Here is a 22,657-nt window from a genome sequence, read left to right as displayed (position 1 = left end):
TTTACCATTTTACTCCTCATTTTACTAGTAACTCTTTTTAATGGCAGAGAAACCTGCCCCGAAGTTACATGTTCTCACCGAGGACTATGAGGAGTGGACAAAGGGAAAGGGACGGTGACGTCAAGGATAACGGTAACTGTCGTGTAAGGAGTGGTAGCAGTCTTCAAAGGGTGCTTTCTCCTTCCTCTGAGCTGCATGAGCAACCAAGAGGTATTTACTTACCTTACTAATCCCACAGTGGCCTCTGCCCCTAATCACCCGCTAACAGCAACAGCAGTTAGGCCTTTCGCAGGTAGTAAGGGAGGCAGATTATTCGGCCAGGGACTTCTTATTTCAAAGTAAGGTTGTCATGGACATTTCATTCGTGTCAGATCCGGGAGATAAAATATCTCTCAGCCGCTCGAGGGTCAATCCCGGGAACGGGAACGGCGGCAAACAGGAGCGCGTTCACGGAACGGAAGGATTATGATGCGTTTCGGTCACTTTTTCTTGACACATTTGGGGAAGATGGGCAACACTGCCTCGTAAAGGGTGTAAATTTTGCTGTGGACACTGTGCAAACGAGTGGCTTTTTTAACAGGCCAGTGGACGGCTATAGGCTGTCTACTGATTTGATCTCGTGTTTAAAACAAGGAAACTGGACAGATGGAGAAACTATATATGTAGCTAATGCGCGTAAATACCTAGAGTTCCTTGTGTACATGATTGTCCTTAAAGTTCCTCTTCGTAGCAGTGCAGTATCCCTTGACTACAGCCCCACTGACAACCTGCACGATTTTGTCAGCCAACTTTTATGGCACTTAAAGTAAATTTGGGTCCTTTTTAAAGCTTCTCTTGCCGTCGACACGTTCGTCGGGGAGGGGGGTCTTCGACCCTCTGACTTAAACCTTTTTGGGTGTCACCATCGGTAATCAACAAAAACATTCCTTGGTGTGTTCTTTTACCCGTAGTTTAGGAAGAAATAGTCAAATGAATAGGTGGACGGAAATTTGAGCTTTACCATCTACTTTTTAATACACAGATTGGTGCATAGTGATCGTCTCCAAAGACTAGCGTCGGCTTGAGGTTCACCCTGACGCTGCTTTGTCTATCTGTCCACCAAACGACTATAACCTGCATCCTCGCATTAACTAATTTTTGTTTGGTTCCTGAGCTTTTGCCTGCATCTTTTTCATGCGAAAGGGGAGTGCTTGAGTAATACTGTTCACTCTAACCCACTATTTTCTTTTATTGCTGAGTTGCTGTAAGGCACTAGTCTTGTTTGTTCGGAGCCGTAATAAACAAGGGTGTAAAATAACATAGAGGTAGGTACTTTTTAACCTTGAGCCTCATGTGCTTCTGCTTGAAACAGACATTTTTCTCTGCAATCACAGACTTAACTAAATTGGAGCAGATGCTGTCCCTAATTTTTAATGTAACCAGCATGTGAATATATGTAAGCTTTGAAAATAAGTAGACAAGTCTTACTGTCTTACTGACATACCACTGTTACCCGATACGGGAATTATTTTTTTGGCGTCACAGATATCAGTCATCCACGTTTGTTACGATCGATGGATAGGTGGAAATTTGTCTTTTTAATTTGATGTTTATTAATGCTGGAATTACTTTAATCAGTTATGCTGGAGTTATATATTTCAGTGAGATTTGTTACAACAGTGATTTCACAATTGGTGACAGGATTTTCTCTTATAGTACTGTAGACCTGAAAAACGGAGTATCAGGAGTCAGTGGTGCTGACAGCCGATGCTTCTTAGGCTCTCCAGACTTGTCCTTGTTATCACATTGTAACTATCAGGATACTCTACGAATAACATTACCTCTTTTCACACAACCTTATCTCTTGTTGTAGATCCCGCCCGTGTCAAAGGCGTGCCGAGGGTAACGACACTGGCAATTAATTGTCACGCAACGGATGAGTGTTTCTCTGCGACAGTTTTGTGTCAAGGTGTGACTCGAAGGTTCAGTGTGTAGCAGATCTTCTTCAAGGGTTTTTCCTTTTTCTTTTTACTATTCCAAATAGCTCCATTACCATGTATCCTAATGACAGTTTAGTCAATTTAATTTTTCTAGGATGTATCATGTAAATAATTTTTCGAGCTATTATTTTGTTTTCTCGGAATATAAATCAGCTTCCACGTCCATGATTCTCGCCCTGTTTACCTCAACCTGTATGTACATTACCCGTTTCTTGTTACTTTCATGATTATTATCGTTGGCATTTCCCTAAGTTGTATCGATAGGCGGGCTCTGACTTGTGTGATAATTTTAAAGAAACTGTAACAAGACCACGCTTAGCTAGTACACATTGGGCGACTGTAACATGATAAGGTACAAAAAAAAATATAGGTGGGGTGAGTCGCGGGGTCGCGACTGTTAGGGGTATGCGTATATGAATGTATGACTGTATGTGTTGCGACACCGGGTCGGTGTCGCACAACAGGATGTTTAACAACACGTCTTGCTTTTGGCCGTGGGAACAGTGATGAGCTGACGCTAGATCAGCAAGGATCAGCAAATGATGACTTTCATCAGCAGTCATCAACCGGAAGCACACCCTTCCGGACAAATCAAGATGCAATAAAAAGGGCGAGTAACGCAGAGAAGAGGAGACACAGTGGGCAGCGGGTGGCGGACGGTGATTTCCTCCGTCCGCGCTCTGTGGTGTGGCTGGCTCTCGTTTCGTGCGACTCGCTCACATTACTATTGTGTAAAACTGTTAACATAGTTAAAATTCATCACACCTTTTAATGTCCCTGTGAGAGAGAGAACTAAAGTGAACTAAAGTGAACTTATAACGGCTACCGCTCGGCCACACACCTCACTTAACTAAAGGCTATTGTGTTATCTCATCTACTACAATCAACTTGTGAAGCAGGCCACGGTAACACCGTCCCTGTGACGAGTGAGATAACAGTTCGCGCCTTAAACTTAACACTTAACACCAACCACTTTAAAAGTAACACTTAAAAAATTAGGAACAGCAGACGCATTATACATTAGGAACAGGAGACACATTATAAATTAGGAAGAGTAATCACTTAAATTAACTTGAGAAACAAACAAAGATTAACATGATTCTGAGGGGAAGTAGACACCCGTTTATTTTATATATATATATATATATATATATATATATATATATATATATATATATATATATATATATATATATATATATATATATATATATATATATATATATATGTCTGTACATCATCAAGACCCCAAGACCCAGACCAAGCATTCCTAAACGTATACCATACTCGCAGCACACGAGTCTGAGGTCTTCGTTATCGTGCTCTGGCAACTTGCTATTACACATGCACACACACATACAGCTACATAATCAGCGACCTTATTTTTTTATATTTTTTTTACAACAGAGGAGTGGCCGAAAGGTAGAGAAGAGCTGTGTGGGTGGAGCCCCCCACACGTGCGATGCATACTTCATACGAGGGCGGACAAGGCCCCTGTATATGGATAGCAGCGGTGCGGGGGAGAAGAACTGGAGACGATACAGAACCCCCAACCTCGAGGAAGCTGATTTAGTGAGAGAAGAGATGGGAAGTTTCCAGTTAAGATTTTGAGTTAAGGATAGACCGAGGATATTTAGTTTTGAAGAATTATAAGGTGACAGCTGAGTGTAGTTGAAGAATAGGGGATAGGTGTTTGGAAGATTGTGTCGAGTTGATAGGTGGAGAAATTGGGTTTTTGAGGCATTGAAGGACACAAGGTTCCTTTCACCCCAATCGGAGATGATAGCAAGGTCTGAGGTTAAGCATTCTGCAGCCTCAGTCTTATAAACTAAAACAGATTTTTACGACAATTTCAATAATATGATTAATACTGACAAATGTGTCCTATGCGTAAACTATCATATAACATCGTAGACGACATGACGCTAGGTTGCCAGAGCACGATAATTCACACCTCAGTCTCGGGTGCCGCGACGAAACCCAAGGCTGTTACACAGAGATGGCCTTGGCACAGCACAACTATAACTCCTCCTCCTCATCTCTCTCCTTTCCCTTCCCTCCTCTTCCTCCTCACTCAGGCTTAGTGATGCGGAAGACGAAGACGAGACCCTCCTTGTCACAGAAATAGTTTGGGACGATGCGCCGCTCCACCTGAAGGAATTATGACCATCACTTCAAATACATGACTTTCTCCCCCTGGCCAGCTCCTGACCATCTCCTTATACCAGTGTCCTGACAGGCGCCCATACAGTGAACAGCCCCGCCTGTATTACTGTACGCCTATCTGGTGCAACACCTACCCCACAGACCTGTTACCTCTGTTTAGACTTCAAAAGAAAATAATAAGAATTATTACAAACAGTGACTACTTTGCCCACACACAACCTCTCTTTAAAGAAACAAATTCCTTAAAACTTTTTGACATAAATAAGCTACAAATTGGCATTTACATGTATAAAAAGATCAAAAGTGAAACCTCCGTGTCCTTACAGCCACAACATACTTATTTCACCCGTACTCATGAAAATTTACGTACACCTGCCCGCAATTTAACACTTTTTCAACACTCACTTTTTTATTCAGGACCTAAAACCTGGAATTCTATTCCTAATAATATTAAAGCTCTAAATTCAATACACTCCTTTAAAAAACAATTTAAAAAACATATTCTTCTCAATTATAATTATTAAGTCCATGTATCATCTGTCAGAGTGTGTCCTCAGCTTAATCAATTATTACCTTTTACTATTATTATTGTATTAATACTATTACTACTTACATTATCAGTTACTGTACTACCATATTATTTTTATAAATCAATTACAATTTTTGTACTAATGATATTGTGTTAATATTATCACTTTAATTATTATTTACACTACTATTATTTTATAATTATCACAATGTTAATTATTATTATTATTTCTATAACTATTATTATTATTATTATTATTATTATTATTATTATTATCATTATTATCATCATTTTACTTTTGTCATATATTATATGTTTGTATGTGTATATGTATGTATGTGTATGTATATATGTATATGTATATATATTTTTTTTCATTGCTCTCAATATATATATTTATATATATGTATGTGTGTGTATGTGTATATGTGTATGTATATATATGTATATGTGTGTGTGTCTTTATATATATATATATATATATATATATATATATATATATATATATATATATATATATATATATATATATATATATATATATATATATATATATATATATATATATATATATATATATATATATATATATATATATATATATATATATATATATATATATATATATATATATATATATATATATATATATATATATATATATATATATATATATATATATATATATATATATATATATATATATATATATATATATATATATATATATATATATATATATATATATATATATATATATATATATATTTCTTTTTCCACTATTGATTAAATCCGGCACCTAAGTTCCAGTACTGCCCAAAAAGCATACAGCTTTAAATGGGCTCCCTGCACTAGTAAATTATTGTAAATACATAATTGTATAAAAAAGGGATAATAAAATGTTTCAAAAAATATTTCAGACAGAAACCTTGATTAGAGTAAATGTTTTCTTGTACCAACGTTGCCAGATAGTTGTACTCAGTCTCTTATATTTACCAACTTCCGACCCCAAAACCGTCTCCTGGGGCTCAATAATTAAATGCATTTATATCTGTCGTTAAAATGGTTAATTCCTGATGTTTCTTGGCAATAGTTAAGTGTCAAAAAACGGTAAATACTACGTATGCTCTGAGTACGATAATCTGGCAACGGTGCTCCCTACCTTCTTCCACTTCCCGTCCGCCTCCAGCTGGTCCATGTAAGGCTCCAGCTTGTCCTTGTAGGAAGGCACGGTCTGTAGGTGCTCGTGGCGCATCACGATGATCACGAAGCCTCCTGGAGTACCGGGGAGGAGGAAATCAGTTAATCATTGGGTCATACGCTAGGAGGCGCGTCGTCTAGCCCACCCTAGGAATACCGCCTCAAGGTTTATTCCATGCAAATCTGAAGTCACTATGTAGGCTCTTTCCCATCCTAAACGGCGCCTAAGTTCGCCTGTTTGAAAAACCTCTCGTAAAAGTTGCTGGGATTACCATGAACTGTTTTGCGATCCTATAGTAGGAGTAGGTAGAAAGACACCAACCGAATGAGCGTGAATTACTCCCGGTGAGGATATATGGGAAGCGAGGAGGGTGCTGAAGCCCTTCAAAGACCCTTCCCATGTCCTCACTAACCGTTTCCCTTTTGTCTCATCAACACCAGAGAGCAGTTCAGCATGCTCTCTAAAGACAGTTCCTCTCTCTTTCTACACCACACTATATTCACACAACACACACACCTTTTCCCAAAATTCAAAATTATAAATGGCGAAAAATAACAATGCCTCTCAGTCCCCGCCTGGGGGGAGGGGGGGGGACCATAATTTCCCCCAGGGAGGACTCCCCTTCTAGCTGCCGACTTGAGAGGTGTCCTGATAACTCCTCGAACCTCCTCCTTATCAATTTCTGCAACATTCGCGGTCTTCGTTTTAATTTTCATTCTGTGGAACACCATCTCTCCTCCTTTAAACCTCACCTTCTCTTCCTCACCGAAACACAGGTTTCTGAGGCTACTGACAGCAACCTCTACTTTGTTCCCTCCTACTATCTCTATCCTAAATTTCAATCCAAAGCTGGATGTTGCGCCTACGTGCGCAACGACATCACTTGCTCTCGTGCCCACGACCTTGACTCTTCTGAATTTTCCACCATCTGGCTAAGACTTAATTGTCATTCTATTACTAAATATATCTGTGCTGTTTATCTATCACCTAACTCTACTAACTATGTAAAATTCTTTAACTATTTGAATTCTAAAGTAGAGCACATCTTGACTCACTCTCCCTTCGCTGAAATCTCCATCACGGGAGATTTCAATGTTCACCACCAGGTTTGGCTTTCATCCTCTTTCACAGACCAGCCTGGTGAACAAGCCTACAATTTTGCTCTCCTCAACGACCTAGAGCAGTTGGTTCAGCACCCTACACGTATTCCCGACCGTCTTGGAGACAGGCCCAACATTCTAGACCTCTTCCTTACCTCTAATCCTTCTGCTTACTCTGTCAAACTGTTCTCTCCGTTGGGCTCCTCCGATCATAACCTTATTTCTGTTTCCTGTCCTATCGCTCCTGCACATCCTCTGGACCCACCGAAGAGGCGATGCTTCTGGCATTTTGCTTCAGCTCGGTGGGACGACCTGAGGATGTACTTTTCCGATTTCCCGTGGAATGATTACTGTCTCCATGAGAGAGACCCCTCTGTGTGTGCCCAGTGCATCTCAGAGGTGATTGTCTCTGGAATGGAGGCTCACATTCCACGTTCTATCTCTACTCCCCATGCTAAAAAGCCTTGGTTTAATCATGCTTGTTCTCGTGCTATTAAAGATAGAGAGGCAGCTCACAAAAGGTTTCAGAGCCTTCGAACTCCCGCTAACTATGACCTTTACATTTCATCCCGGAATCGTGCCATATCTATTCTCCGACTTACCAAAACTTCTTGTATCAATAGAAAATGTCAACACCTTGCTTCTTCTGAGTCTTCCCGTGACTTCTGGCATCTAGCCAAAAGTATCTCCTCCAATTTCACTTCTTCCTTTTTCCCTCCTCTCCTTAACCCTGATGGCAGCACTGCTGTCTCTAAGGCTGAACTCTTCGCTCAAACTTTCTGTAAAAACTCAACCCTGGACGATTCTGGGCATATTCCTCCTACTCATCCCCCCTCTGACTCCTTTATGCCCGTTACTAAGATTCTTCCAAATGATGTTTTCTATGCCCTCTCTGGCATCAACTCTCAGAAGGCTTATGAACCTGATGGAGTGCCTCCTATTGTCCTTAAAAACTATGCTTCCGTGCTGACACCCTGCCTGGTCAAACTCTTTCGTCTCTGCCTATCAACATTTGCCTTTCCTTCTTGCTTGAAGTATGCCTTTGTACAGCCTGTGCCTAAGAAGGGTGACCGTTCCAATCCCTCAAACTACCGCCCTATAGCTTTACTTTCCTGTCTATCTAAAGCTTTTGAATCAATCCTTAACCGGAAGATTCAAAAGCACCTTTCCACTTCTAACCTTCTATCTGATCGCCAGTATGGGTTCCTCAAGGGGCGTTCAACTGGCGATCTTCTTGCTCTCTTAACTGACTCTTGGCACAAGTCTTTGCTTACTAAACTACCCTCTTTCGGATTATATCCCTTTCTCTGTTCCTTTATCTTCAGTTTCTTTTCCGGCCGTTGTATCTCTGCGGTGGTAGACGGTCACTGTTCTTCCCTAAACCTATCAACAGTGGTGTTCCACAGGGCTCTGTCCTATCACCCATCTCTTCTTGTTATTCATCAATGATCTTCTTTCAATAACAAACTTTCCTGTCCACTCATACGCCGACGACTCCACTCTGCATTATTCAACTTCTTTCAATAGAAGGCCATCCCAATGGGAAGTACACGACTCCAGACTGGAGGCTGCAGAACGCTTAACCTAAGACCTTGCTATCATTTCCGATTGTGGTAAAAGAAACCTTGTGTCCTTCAATGCCTTAAAAACTCAATTTCTCCACCTATCAACTCGACACAATCTTCCAAACACCTATCCCCTTTTCTTCAACAACACTCAGCTGTCACCAACTCAAAATCTCAACTGGAAACTTCATATCTCCACTCTCGCTAAATCAGCTTCCTCGAGGTTGGGCGTTCTGTATCGTCTCCGCCAGTTCTTCTCCCCCGCACAGTTGCTATCCATATACAGGGGCATTGTCCGCCCTCGTATTTTTTTTTTACATTGCAGCCTATTGCGCCGGTAGGCTTCTTCCCGGTGGATCCTGATGGTCGGTCCAAGGCTTCTTTCCGGTAGGTCCTGATGGTCGGCCCAGCCCGTTCTGGCGCAGGCGAGTGTTTATAGTGGCGCGAGCTCATCTTTGATCCTAGAATCTAGAGTCCGGGTTGATAGGTGGTCTTCTGGACAGCATGTGGGTAGTTTTAAGCCACTCGGCGGAGGCTGAAAAATCCCAGCTTGGTGGCACCGGGCGGGGATTGAACTCGCGTCCTCCTGAACACGAGGCCGTTACTTTGACGACTCAGCCACCGCCTCCCCCTATGGAGTATGCATCTTGCGTGTGTGTGTGTGTGGGGGGGGGGGCTCCACTCACACATCCTTTCTGGGGGGGGGCTCCACTCACACATCCTTTCTGGACAGAGTGGAGTCTTAGGCTCTTCGTCTCATCAGCTCTCCTCCTCCAACTGATAGTTTTCTACCTCTTAAATTCCGTCGCGATGTTAACTCATTTATCTTCTATCGCTATTTCCACGGTGACTGCTCTTCTGAACTTGTTAACTGCATGCCTCCCTCCCTCCTTCCCGCGGCCCCGCTGTACACGACTTTCTACTCGTGCTCATCCCATACTGTCCAAAGCCCTTATGCAAGACTTAACCAGCATCTTCACTCTTTCATCCCTCACGCTGGTAAACTCTGGAACAATCTTCCTTCATCGGTATTTCCTCCGGCCTACGACTTGAACTCTTTCAAGAGGAGGGTATCAGGACACCACTTCTCCCGAAATTGACCCCTCTTTCGGCCACCTCTTTTGATTTTTTTTTCTCAGGAGCAGCGAGTAGCGGGCTGTTTTTTATATTATTGTTTCCTTTTTTTGCGCCCTTGAGCTGTCTCCTTTGTTGTAAAAACACTCTCACACTCACGCACGCACGCACGCACGCTCACTCACTCACCGTTCTTTGCGACGCGCACCAGGTCGTCGAGGCCACTGAGTGGGATATGACCTTCGCCCATACCGCCCGAGATGACCACCAGGTCGTATGTGTCTGAGAGAGAGAGAGAGAGAGAGAGAGAGAGAGAGAGAGAGAGAGAGAGAGAGAGAGAGAGAGAGAGAGAGAGAGAGAGAGAGAGAGAGAGAGAGAGATGTAGAAGAAAAATACGTATATTAATCTTTAAATATGAAACAACAACAATAACAATAATTCCACTCACACAGCTCTCTTGGACAGAGTGGAGTCTAAGGCTCCTCGTCTCATGAGCTCTCCTCCTCTTACTGACAACCTTCTACCTCTTAAATTCCGCCGCTATGTTGCCTCTTTTTCTATCTTCTATCGATATCTACATGATGACTGCTCTTCTGAACTTGCTAACTGCATGCCTCCTTCCCCCCCGCGGCCCCGCTGCACACGACTTTCTACTCATGCTCATCCCTATAATATCCAAACCCCTTATGCAAGAGGTAAACTCTGGAACAACCTTCCTTCGTCTGTATTTCCTCCTGCCTATGACTTGACTTATTTCAAGAAGAGTGTATCAAGACACCTCTCCACTCGAAATTGACCTCTCTTTTGGCTACTCTTTACTTTTATCTTTTATGGGAGCGGCGAGTAGCGGGCTTTTTTTTTGTACTCTTGTTGAACTTGAGCCGTGTCCTTTGATGTAAAAAAACTAATCACTAATACCTTTGGGCACGGTGGAGTGTCCGCTGCCGATAAACTCCAGGAAGTCGTTGGTATAGATGCCAGTCTCCCGCAGCTTCATCATGCCCTCCGACGGGTCCACAGCGTCTATGTGCCTGTGGGAGTGGCTGTAGTAGTTGTAGTAGTAGCAGTATTAGTAGTATTGGAATGTTTCGTTTAGTCGGCGCAACATCTGTGGTCATATGCCGGAGAGAGACAGGAGGGGAAGGAATTATAGGAGAAGGGAACAGATCCCAGGAGACGGGACACAGCCCCCGATTAATACCTGGTACCCATTCACTGCTGGGTGGACAGGGGCGTAGGGTATCGGAAAAGACGCCCAAATTTTTCCACTCCGGCGGGAATCGAACCCGGGCTCTCTCGGTTGTGAGCCGAGTATGCTAACCACTGCACCACGAAGCCCCCAGTAATAGTAGTAGAAGTTATAGCATTAGTAAAAGTTGTTGGGAATCAGTAAATTTACCCTACCCAACAGTTAGGTCACTCGCAAAATGAATAACACACCCGTCAGACAGTCCCAAAGAAACAAGTGCTTACCAGCTATTAGGTGGTGAAGGTATCCAACAAGCACCTCCAGACAGCCGAACAAATGATAATCCTACCGGATCCGTGTAGTAAAATTCTATCTGTCTCAAATAACTGCTGGGGGCACTTAGCTGAGAAGCGGGTTTCAAAAGATATTGTTGTCTCTGAAGTCTCGTTGTCGGGTGTAGTATCCCTCGAGTCAGGTAATAGAAGGCACACTGCGTCCGAGTTAATGGGTGGGCTGCAGTGCCTTGGTCTTTACTTTGTGAAGGCCGGTGGTGGAGTGAGAGAAAACCAACCACGTGGGTCTGAAGCGATATTTTGAATTTCTCTCGCCAGATGGCGTGGCTTTCCTCTCTGTTTCCATCGGTTAAATTATCCTTGCTCTTTAATTATAATTCAGCAAGAACAATTAGTTATTATTTCATGAAAGGAAACACTTCACTATTGTTATTCCCTTCATGGTAAATATGGTTAGTCTTCAGGCAGTGAATAAGTTGATTCTGTCTCGGTTTGGGAGCCGATGACCGAAGTATTTAAGTACCATCCAAGGCTTATTTGAGCTCAGACGATACTCATAGTTGGCTTGAACTCTCGGAAATAGTTAATTTGTCTAATCCCCCGGTTAACTGGCCTAATTCCTAACATAGTATAGTCTATCGATTTTAACTTGAGCCCTTGGGCGCGACACAAGGATTCCCCGCGAGACCGCGCTGCTGCCACATCACTCCATTACTCTCCTCAGAGAGGGTGGCTACCTCTCTCTCTCTCTCTCTCTCTCTCTCTCTCTCTCTCTCTCTCTCTCTCTCTCTCTCTGCATGGCAGCGCAGGGCGCGAGAGTGAGATCTCCTTCATTAGTCCATTGTGGCGTAACGTTGAATGGTGCGGCCTGGCGCCTGTTGCCAAGGTCCGTCAGGCGGCAACGTTGCATGAGCCACGTTGCCAAGTGATATGGAAGGTTTACTGAGTCGTTGTCTTTCCCTCTAATCCCAGGTCGAGTGCCCCAGTCTGCGGGATCTGCGAGAGCAGTACCTCTCCCGGTGTCGTTATGTACATGGGAATTTTTCCCTTTCCCTAATGCTGGGAGAAAAGGCGCTCACCCCTGGACATGACGTCATGGGGTATCTGCAGGAGATGGGCATCCTCCATCTCCTGTAGGGTCTCTTCATAGAAAGTTCTTTGTATTTCACTAATGCATTTTTTAATAAACATTTTATTATATTTTAAACTAGTGCTATATCTGAATGGACCATTTCAAAACTATCTTCCTAATAACTTTTATCACCCTTAGATTATTTTAATTATTTGCCTTCCATTTTATTACTCCGGTGCCATATGACCAAGATGTTGCGGCGCCATGAAAGAAACTCTAAATCAATCAATCAATCAATCCCTCTAATCCCAAGCCATTCATAACACCACGCAGTCGTATTATGAATGTATGTAAATTCCATAAATAGATAACGTACAGACTAACAATGAGACAAAACGCCAAGCGCAGGTCATCGCTAGAGCTGTAAACAATGGGGGTTTCCCCGGGCCAAGCCAGAGGGCACAATTTTAAGTTAAGAGTCGATGGACTATAGTAATGCCGCTCCTGCCCGCTCCCAGTTCCCACCCAGCGGCCCTGCCTCTACACAAGCTGCTGTAATTTCCAACACATCATCTTCATCTCTTGGCGTTGGACTCGTGTTGAGGCTGAGGCACTGGCAGGCAGGAGGCAGTGGACTGGAGGATATTTAAGTATGGTCACCGGACATCCCCCTGTCTGCGGCCCTTCGGCACCCACCTGAAGCCTTCCCGGTGGAGTTTGCTGCCCACGCAGCCCGTCCCGGCGGCCACGTCCAGCACCCTGGCCTTGGCTCGCCGCTCCGGGGGTACCCAACGCAGCGCCTCCTCCAGCGTGATGGTGGGGCCACGGTACCCGCCTTTCCAGATCATCTAAGGGGACGGGGAAGCGGGTGATTACAGGTGCGTACCCCAGGGGCCGCATCACTTCACTCCCGGACCTCACGGAATAATCGCCGGTTTAACGCAAAATCATTCCAGCGATACCCCATGATTCTGCGTAGGCACTTGGTACTGAAGGCATCTCTCTCTCTCTCTCTCTCTCTCTCTCTCTCTCTCTCTCTCTCTCTCTCTCTCTCTCTCTCTCTCTCTCTCTCTCTCTCTCTCACCATCTCCTCGTAGTTCTCGGACCACTCGTCGTACCCGGCCGCCATCTCCTCCGGCGTGACCCCCGGCCTGTGGACGTTCTCGTTCGCCCTCATTGCCACGTCGCCCCGACTGCCGCCCTCAGACATTATCCTGCAGCAGGGAAGAGACGGGAGAATCACAGGCAGGGCATGACTACAGTACAGTATAATTCCTTTATACATCCTTCATATATTTACGAAGGTAGGTACGGTTTTCTAGACCCGCGCCGCACTCCTCGCTGATTTGCCGGCTGGCTCTCAAGCTCCACTCACCTCCATGACAGGTGTGGCCCGCCTCTCTCTCTCTCTCTCTCTCTCTCTCTCTCTCTCTCTCTCTCTCTCTCTCTCTCTCTCTCTCTTTGGAATGGAATAGACTAAGCAATCACATAGTTAGTGCAGGGACGATAGCTTGGTTTAAGAATAGACTGGATAGCTACATGGACGAGGATGACAGGTGATAGTGAGGTGTGGGTGCAGTAAGGCTCTCCGGCTTATTGCACGGCCAGCTGACGTTACTCTCTCTCTCTCTCTCTCTCTCTCTCTCTCTCTCTCTCTCTCTCTCTCTCTCTCTCTCTCTCTCTCTCTCTCTCTCTCTCTCTCTCTCTCTCTCTATATATATATATATATATATATATATATATATATATATATATATATATATATATTATTTCCAAATATTTACAAATTTTCGCAGAAATACCAAAAAGATTTGGCAAACGGTCAATGAATTAAAAGGTAATACATACAAAGCAAACAATATCAAGTCATTGCAGTATAATAATTCAGTATTAAGTGATCCGTCAGATATATCGGAAGCCTTCAATAAATACTTTTCCACTATTGCATCTGAACTTGACAGAAAACTCCCAAGTATAAATATAGACCCGAAAGACTATCTTAAAGGTAACTTTCCAAATTCTATGATGTGCCTATTGTTACTACCTTTGATTTGGCTACAGTAATTAAGTCATTAAACAAAAAAAAATCAGGCATTAATGATATATCACCCTCTGTTATTAAAAGAAACTCTCATTTGATTTCAATCCCTTTGGCTATACTTTTTAATCAATCTGTTACAACTGGAACTTTTCCATCTCTGTTGAAGACTGCAAAAATTACACCTATCCACAAGTCTGGTCCCGATGATGACCCTAAAAATTATAGACCAATATCTCAACTTACAATTTTTTCTAAAATATTTGAAACTTTAATGAAGGTTTATTTAATTAAATATCTTGAAACTAAGAATATATTAAACCTTTCTCAATATGGTTTTAGGCGGAACTGCAGCACTTTTGTAGCCTTAAATGTATTTTCTAATGATGTACTTTCTGCAATTGACAAAAAACTCCATGTCTTATCCATATTTATAGATTTTGCTAAAGCCTTTGATACAGTACATCATAATGGAGTATGGATTATGCATCTCATGTGTGGGGGGGCTCCACTCACACAGCTCTTCTGGACAGAGTGGAGGCTAAGGCTCTTCGTCTCATCAGCTCTCCTCCTCATACTGATAGTCTTCTACCTCTTAAATTCCGCCGCAATGTTGCCTCTCTTTCTATCTTCTATCGATATTTCCACGCTGACTGCTCTTCTGAACTTGCTAACTGCATGCCTCCCCCCCTCCCGCGGCCCCGCTGCACTCGACTTTCTACTCATGCTCATCCCTATACTGTCCAAACCCCTTATGCAAGAGTTAACCAGCATCTTCACTCTTTCATCCCTCACGCTGGTAAACTCTGGAACACTCTTCCTTCATCTGTATTTCCTCCTGCCTACGACTTGAACTCTTTCAAGAGGAGGGTATCAGGACACCTCTCCTCCTGTATTTGATCTTCCTTTCGGCCACCTCTTTTGTTTTACTTTAGGAGCAGCGAGTAGCGGGCTTTTTTTTTATTGTTTTCTTTTTTTGTTGCCCTTGAGCTGCCTCTTTTGTTGTAAAAAAAAAAAAAAAAAAAAATCTTATTAATAAAATGTACCACTATGGGATCAGAGGTCCAATAATCTCTTGGTTCAAAGATTACTTAACGAATAGACACCAATGTACTGTATTTAGCGGCAAAAAACCATCTACTACCACTGTAAAGCTTGGTGTACCTCAAGGAAGTGTTCTAGGCCCAATTCTGTTTCTAATATACATCAATGATATATCAAATCTTTTCATTAAGGCTAAAAGTATATTGTTTGCTGATGACATGACACTCTACTTAACAGGTCCAAACCAAGATCAACTTGTACTAAATGCTAATCATGAACTCGAAAAACTATACCAATGGTGTCTATGTAACAGACTTACAATTAATACAAAAAAAAAAACTTGCTTTATGCTATTCACTACTAAAAAAGCGTCTAACTTGATTAATTTAAAAATCAATAATGAAATAATTTATAAAACTGATAGAGTGAGATTTCGTGGTGTAGATTATAATGATTCATTATCATTTAAATATCACATACATAACCTTACACTGAAAATATCACGACACATTGCTTTACTTTATCAAATAAAGGATCTCATGCCTCAAAATGTATTAAAGTCAATATACTATGCACACATTTATTCACTAATTACCTACTGCAACCCCATTTGGTGTACAACATACATAAGAACATAAGAACATAAGAACGCAGGAGTCTGCAAGAGGCCGGTAGGCCTGTACGAGGCAGCTCCTTTGACCCTAAGCTCCCGTGTATCTAACCCCACCTAATATCGCTGTCCATGAATTTATCTAGTCTATTTTTGAATGTGACAATTGTATTGGCACTCACCACATGACTGCTAAGCCTATTCCACTCATCCACCACCCTATTAGTAAACCAATTTTTGCCTATGTCCCTGTTGAATCTGAATTTATCCAGTTTAAACCCGTTACTTCGTGTCCTACCCGGTTCTCTTACCAACAAAACCTTATGAATGTCTCCCTTATTAAAGCCCTTCATCCATTTATAAACCTCGATCATGTCTCCACGCACCCTTCGCCTTTCTAGAGAATGCAAGTTTAACTGTTTGAGTCTTTCCTCGTATGGCAACTTTCTCAACCCCTGAATCATCTTAGTCATCCTCCTCTGCACCGATTCTAACATTTTGATATCCATTCTATAGTAGGGTGACCAGAACTGAACCGCATAGTCAAGATGAGGTCTAACTAATGCTAAATATAGTTTGAGGAAGACTTCGGGGCTTCTGTTGCTTACGCTCCTTGAAATAAATCCCAGTACCCTATTAGCTCGATTTCTAGCTTGAATGCATTGTGCCCTTGGACGGAGATCAGAGCTCACTAAGACCCCTAAATCCCTCTCGCACCCAGACCTACTTATGAGAGTGTCATTTAAGCAATAGTTATGTTCCTACCTACACTCAAAATACTGCACTTCCCTACATTGAACTCCATCTGCCATTTATCCGCCCAGTCATATAATCTGTTGAGTTCACCTTGGAGAATACACCACCTATTTAACCCCCCTAAGATTGCAGCTCAAAAAAATTGTAAGAATTATTACTAATAGCAACTATTTAGCACACACTAGTCCACTCTTCAAGGAAACCAAATTTTTCAAACTGGATGATATAACTAAACTGGAAATAGCTACATTCATGTACAAAAATAAGAATGAAATGCGTGACCTCCTCCCATCTCATGATTATAGTACCCGTCACCGCGACAATCTAAGCTTTCCTATTCATCGTCTTTCAAAATTCCAACATTCCACTACTTATTTGGGTCCAGTAATTTGGAATTCTATCCCCACACAAATTCAAGAAGCTCCTTCCCTCAACACATTCAAAAGCCGATTAAAAACTAATATTATAATGACCTAATAACTGACTCACTTTTTTCTTATAAATCTGCATGTGTATGTACTTTAAAATATTATGTTAATTATTTAATGCAACATATGAGCAATTTACTTATGTATATGAATGGGTGTATGCATGTATATGTGCGCACGTGTATAATTAGGTCTATGTGTGGGCATGCATGTATGTATGTACGCATTTATTCTATTGTGTTATCTCGCATGCTCAACATATGATTCTATTACTTTATCATTATGTAAAGTTATCATAATCATTTCATCTTTACTATAATCATTATTAATGTTGTCACAGCCAGTAATTTTCAAATAAAATATATATTTTCTTGCCTAAAAAGCTATGCTTTAGACAGGCTAGCTTTAGTTGTACAGCTTAAAGCTCTGTCCATACATATATATGCATATAACATATATAATTTTGTATAACTAATAGCTATAAATAAATGTTTCAAATGTTTCAAATCTCTCTCTCTCTCTCTCTCTCTCTCTCTCTCTCTCTCTCTCTCTCTCTCTCTCTCTCTCTCTCTCTCTCTCTCTCTCTCTCTCTCTCTCTCTCTCTCTCTGTGTGTGTGTGTGTGTGTGTGTGTGTGTGTGTGTGTGTGAGAGAGAGAGAGAGAGAGAGAGAGAGAGAGAGAGAGAGAGAGAGAGAGAGAGAGAGAGAGAGAGAGAGAGAGAGAGAGAGAGAGAGAGAGAGAGAGAGACTCGTGATCAGGCTGTGATGAACGAACTACACACACACACACACACACACACACACACACACACACACACACACACTCCCAGGCTTCACGGTCTGACAGGGCGACGGTTCGAGCCCGCTCAGGCCGGATTCTTTCCGTTGACTAGGAGTGGTTACTATCCCCCCTTGAACAAAGGGGATGGGTGTGTGGTGTGTGAGGTCCTGGCAGTACCCATAGATCGACGATAAAGAGCACTTGCTCATGTCGGGAGGGTACCTGCTGCTGGCGATTACGAGTCCAACACGTGATCAGGTCGTGGTGAATTACACACACACACACACACACACACACACACACACACACACACACACACACACACACACACACACACACACACACATACACTTTGCACGTGGCAATTCCTGGCCGGCAATACAGCCGCGACGATCTAGCGGCTAGACCGGCTGGGTGCTCTCGGGAGAAAGTACCTTCACACGTGGGAGGAGCCGCCGGGAGCATCAAGACGTAAACTGCTAGTAAATGCAAGGGCATGAACTCACCCCAGACACCCCAAAAGGCTACTAACATATCTTAAAACCACAATGAGTTTGATCCATCAGCCTAATATTGTAGAAATACTTTAAGTAAACGAGTTTTATCATAAGTAGTATTGATTGATAGACTGATTGTTTATTGTTGCATTTAACAACAAAGGAGAAGGGAGGAACATGCCATCCCAACCCCCAGGCATTACATAGTGTGATTATATAATACACGAAAATAACCGTTCCTTATACCTCCTTCGATATCTCGCAAAGAGATAAACATTTCCCGCAATGTTGCTGCCACTCTCTCAAAAGTTGTTTTGCGCAGACTCTGCTTCTTGTAGAGCTTATCTTGTGGGTCCCACAAGTGTCGACGCTGTCTCACTTCCTCTAGCAATGACACCTCGGCCTCCCGGCTCCAAATCTTGTTATCTGCATCTGTCATTTCTTGTTTTATTGGCGCCGACATGTTGTTTACCCGGCCGCCAGTCGGCAATACAAGACGGACACGCTCAGCTGCAGAGAACTTGCCGCGAGAAGAGCTCCCAGACCCAGAGCCATACCAAAAATGCTGCCGCGCCTGTATTGCCAGCCGCGAATTGCCAGGTGTAAAGCCGCTTTTAGAGGTGAGGTTCGTGATTTAAATGAGAAGAGATCGCAAGAAGAGAAGAGGGAGATTTTTGGAGAGTAATGGATATGAAAGTGAGAAAGTAGTTCATAGGGTCGAGAGGAAGAAGGGAATAAAACTAACAGAAAAGGAGGAAGGGTGGAAAGTGACATATACGAATATTAATGGAATAGTTTCATGGTAGATAGAATTAACGACTATTTGAGAGACAAAGAAACTAAGTTGTGACCCAGTTGAGGTGGTGGGGATTGGAGAAGGTGCAAACAACATATGGAGGAGAGACAGAAAGATAAAACAGGGAGGAGGTGTGATGTTGATGGTTAAAAAAGGCATTAGGGTGGAGGAGGTAATTGAGGGTGAAGGCTTGACAGAGGTGTTGAAAGTGAAAATTGTGGGTGCTGAAGGAAGAAGGAGGCATTATGTAGTAGGGTATGTGCCCCCATTAACAAGCGTATGGGGGTTGCGGGAATATAAACAAATGATACAAGACACGGTGAGTTGCAAGGATGAAATGTTGAGGGAGTGTGAAAGAATACTTATAATGGGTGATTTCAACTGCATGGAGGTGGAATAGGAGGACTGGCAGACGCAGGGAGCAGACGAGTCGTGGGAAGGAAGACTCCTGCAACTGGCAGTGGAACATGTGCTGACTCAGTGGATCAAGGAACATACCAGATTCGGGAAAGAAGGCGAGGCATCAAGACTAGACCTGGTATATATTAAGTAAGGAGCCGGAAATAATAGAAAATCTTAACGTAGATTGTCCAATAGCGAAGAGTGACCATGAGGTTGTGGAATTTGAAGTATAAGAAAAGAGAACGATTGGCCGAAAAGAGGATCACAAATTGGGAGAAGCAACTACTGTGACTTAGTTAGCATGAGAACCTTTTTTGAAAATGCAAATTGGAGTGGGCTGTACAAAGCCAAGAGTACACAGGATAAGTGGGAGGAGTTTTTAAAGCTATACAAGGAAGCCGAAAATAAATATGTCCCCAAGGTAACCAAAAAGGATGTTGGTAAAAAGGATTGGTTTAACAAGAGATGCGAGATAGCTAGAAAGAGAAAAGAGGAAGCTTGGAAGGGATGGAGGAGACGAAGAAGAATTAACTCGTGGAACGATTTCAAACAAGCAAGGAATGAATATACAAAGATTAGAAGAGAAGAAAAAAAGGAAATATGAAAAAGATATAATCGACAAGTGAAAAGACCTACCCAAACTATTTTATAGACATGTGAACGGCAAATTAAAGAATAGAGAAAAAATCGATAAACTGAAAATGGATGAAACCACATATGAGGACCCAGCAAAGATGGCAGAGGTGATGAATAACAGCTTCCATAGAATGTTTACAAAAGAAGAATTTGTACAACCCCCGGGCCAGGAAAAAGGAAGGGTTATGCAAGAGATTCAGTTAACGGTGTAGAGGTCAAAGAAAGTTTGAACAAACTGGATGTAAGAAAGGCGACGGGGCCGGATGGAGTATCATGGTGGATCTTGAAAGAATGTAGTGATCAACTTGCAGAGAAACTGCACTCCATAATGAGTGACTCTCTGAGTGAAGGAAAGGTACCACAAGATTGGAAGAGAGCAAGCATAGTACGGTAACGATTTTTAAGGGAGGCAAGAGAGAGGACCCATTAAATTACAGACCGGTATCACTCACTAGTGTGGTTGCGAAGATATGTGAGAGACTGGTTAAAAACAGGCGGTCGGATTTCTTAGAAAGTGAGAAAATTATATCGGATTGCCAGTTTGGATTCAGGAAAGGGAGCTCTTGCGTCACCAACTTGTTGTGTTACTACTTAAGTGTGACATATTTAATACAGGAGAGAGAAGGCTGGGCGGATGGAGTGTACCTGGATTTGAAAAAAAAATCTTTTTACATAGTACCACACGTGGGCAACCATGGACGTCCATCTTCTGTCCCTCGTGGCCCTGATGAACTGTCCACCCGTCATATTCCCCCGTGCCAGCTTTACCAATCCGTCCATGTATTTCACTCTCGGTCTTCCTCTTCCTCTGGTTCCCTCCACCATTCCTGTCATTATCAGATTCTCCAGCCCCTCTCTCCTCATTACGTGCCCCAAAAATTTCAGTTGTCTCAATCTCACCGCCCCCATCAGCTCCCTCCTCTCTCCCACCATCTCCAATACTTCTTCGTTCGACCTTCTTGCCCTCCACGTGGTCTTCATCCTCCTCCTCCACAGCCACATCTCCATCGCCTCCAGCCTATTCACCATCGTCTTTGATATAGTCCAACTTTCCACACCATATAACATTGTTGACCACACACGAGTTTTTATTAAGCTTTTCCGTATTTTTTATAGAAAACTTTATTTGTCAATAGGTTCCTCATATTGCAAAATGCGGTCTTTGCTATACCTATTCTCCTTTTAATTTCTGTATCACACCTTATATCCTCGGTCACAACACTTCCCAAATAATTAAAGTTGTCTACCTTCTCCATCGTTTGACCTCCACATCGCAGCTCCATTCCTGGTATCTGTGCATTCTTTGACATTACCAACCACTTCGTTCTCTATACCTTAATTGTCAAACCTTTGGATTCCCTTTCTTCTTTTACTCGGTTGAGCATTAATTGTATTTTTTTTCTTTATTGTTTGAGCATGCGTAGAAAGTCGCGTGCAACATGACCGCGGGAGGGAGGGAGGCATGCAGTTAGCAAGTTCAGAAGAGCAGTCAGCATGAAAATATCTATAGAAGATAGAAAGAGAGGCAACATGGCGGCGGAAATTAAGAGGTAGAAGACTATCAGTAAGAGGAGGAGAGGTGTTGAGACGAAGAGCCTTAGACTCCACTCTGTCCAAGAGAGCTGTGTGAGTGGAGCCCACACACACGTGAGATACATGGTCCATACGAGGGCGGACAATGCCCCTGTATATGGATAGCAACTGTGCGGGGAAGAAGAACTGGCGGAGACGATACAGAACACCCAACCTCGAGGAAGATGATTTAGTGAGAGAAGAGATGTGAAGATTCCAGTTAAGATTTTGAGTTAAGGATAGACCGAGGATGTTTAGTGTTGAAGATGGTGACAGATGAGTGTTGTCGAAGAATATGGGATAGGTGGAGAAATTGGGTTTTTGAGGCATTGGAGGGCACAAGGTTCCTTTTACCCCAATTGGAAATGATAGTAAGGTCTGAGGTTAAGCGTTCTGCAGCCTCCTCCAGTCTGGAGTCATGTAATTCCTGTTGAGAGGGTCTTCTGTTGAAAGAAGTTGAATAATGCAGAGTGGAGTCATCAGCGTATGAGTGGATAGGACAGTTTGATATGGAAAGAAGATCATTGATGAATAACAGGAAGAGAGTGGGTGATAGGACAGAACCCTGTGGAACACCACTGTTAATAGGTTTATGAGAAGAACAGTGACCGTCTACCATAGCAGAGATAGAACGGCCGGAAAGGAAACTGGAGATAAAGGAACAGAGAGAAGGATATAATCCGAAAGAGGGCAGTTTATAAAGCAAAGACTTGTGCCAGACTCTATCGAAGGCTTTCGATATGTCTAGTGCAACTGAGAAAGTTTCACCGACACGGCTAAGAGAGGATGACCAAGAATCAGTTAAGAGAGCAAGAAGATCGCCAGTAGAACGGCCCTTGCGGAACCCATACTGGCGATCAGATAGAAGGTTAAAAGTGGAAAGGTTCTTTTGAGTCTTCCGGTTAAGGATTGATTCAAAAGCTTTAGATAG

The 22,657-nt window shown here is 42.7% G+C and overlaps 1 protein-coding gene across 4 annotated transcripts in view; it reads right to left on the bottom strand.

The window, feature by feature from the left end:
• Positions 1-3,176: 3,176 nt before the first annotated feature.
• Positions 3,177-22,657, bottom strand: part of LOC126993489 (demethylmenaquinone methyltransferase-like) — a 60,209-nt gene continuing 40,728 nt past the window's right edge. For 2 of the 4 annotated variants that reach the window (XM_050852630.1, XM_050852629.1), the window contains exons 2-7: positions 13,253-13,382; positions 12,865-13,016; positions 10,533-10,657; positions 9,804-9,896; positions 5,837-5,949; positions 3,188-4,130 (exon numbers count right to left, since the gene is read on the bottom strand). In XM_050852630.1, coding sequence (XP_050708587.1) covers positions 4,050-4,130; positions 5,837-5,949; positions 9,804-9,896; positions 10,533-10,657; positions 12,865-13,016; positions 13,253-13,378 — 690 coding nt within the window. In that variant the 5' untranslated portion in view covers positions 13,379-13,382 and the 3' untranslated portion in view covers positions 3,188-4,049. Of the gene's footprint in view, positions 4,131-5,836; positions 5,950-9,803; positions 9,897-10,532; positions 10,658-12,864; positions 13,017-13,252; positions 13,383-22,657 lie in introns of all 4 variants that reach the window. The other 2 variants (XM_050852627.1, XM_050852628.1) reach the window with 2 other exon arrangements.

The sequence above is a fragment of the Eriocheir sinensis genome, unplaced genomic scaffold (genome assembly GCF_024679095.1).
Source record: "Eriocheir sinensis breed Jianghai 21 unplaced genomic scaffold, ASM2467909v1 Scaffold620, whole genome shotgun sequence".
NCBI classification, from domain to species: domain Eukaryota; kingdom Metazoa; phylum Arthropoda; class Malacostraca; order Decapoda; family Varunidae; genus Eriocheir; species Eriocheir sinensis.
Note: the sequence above shows the minus strand (reverse complement) of the source record. Positions and strands in the feature narration are given on the sequence as shown.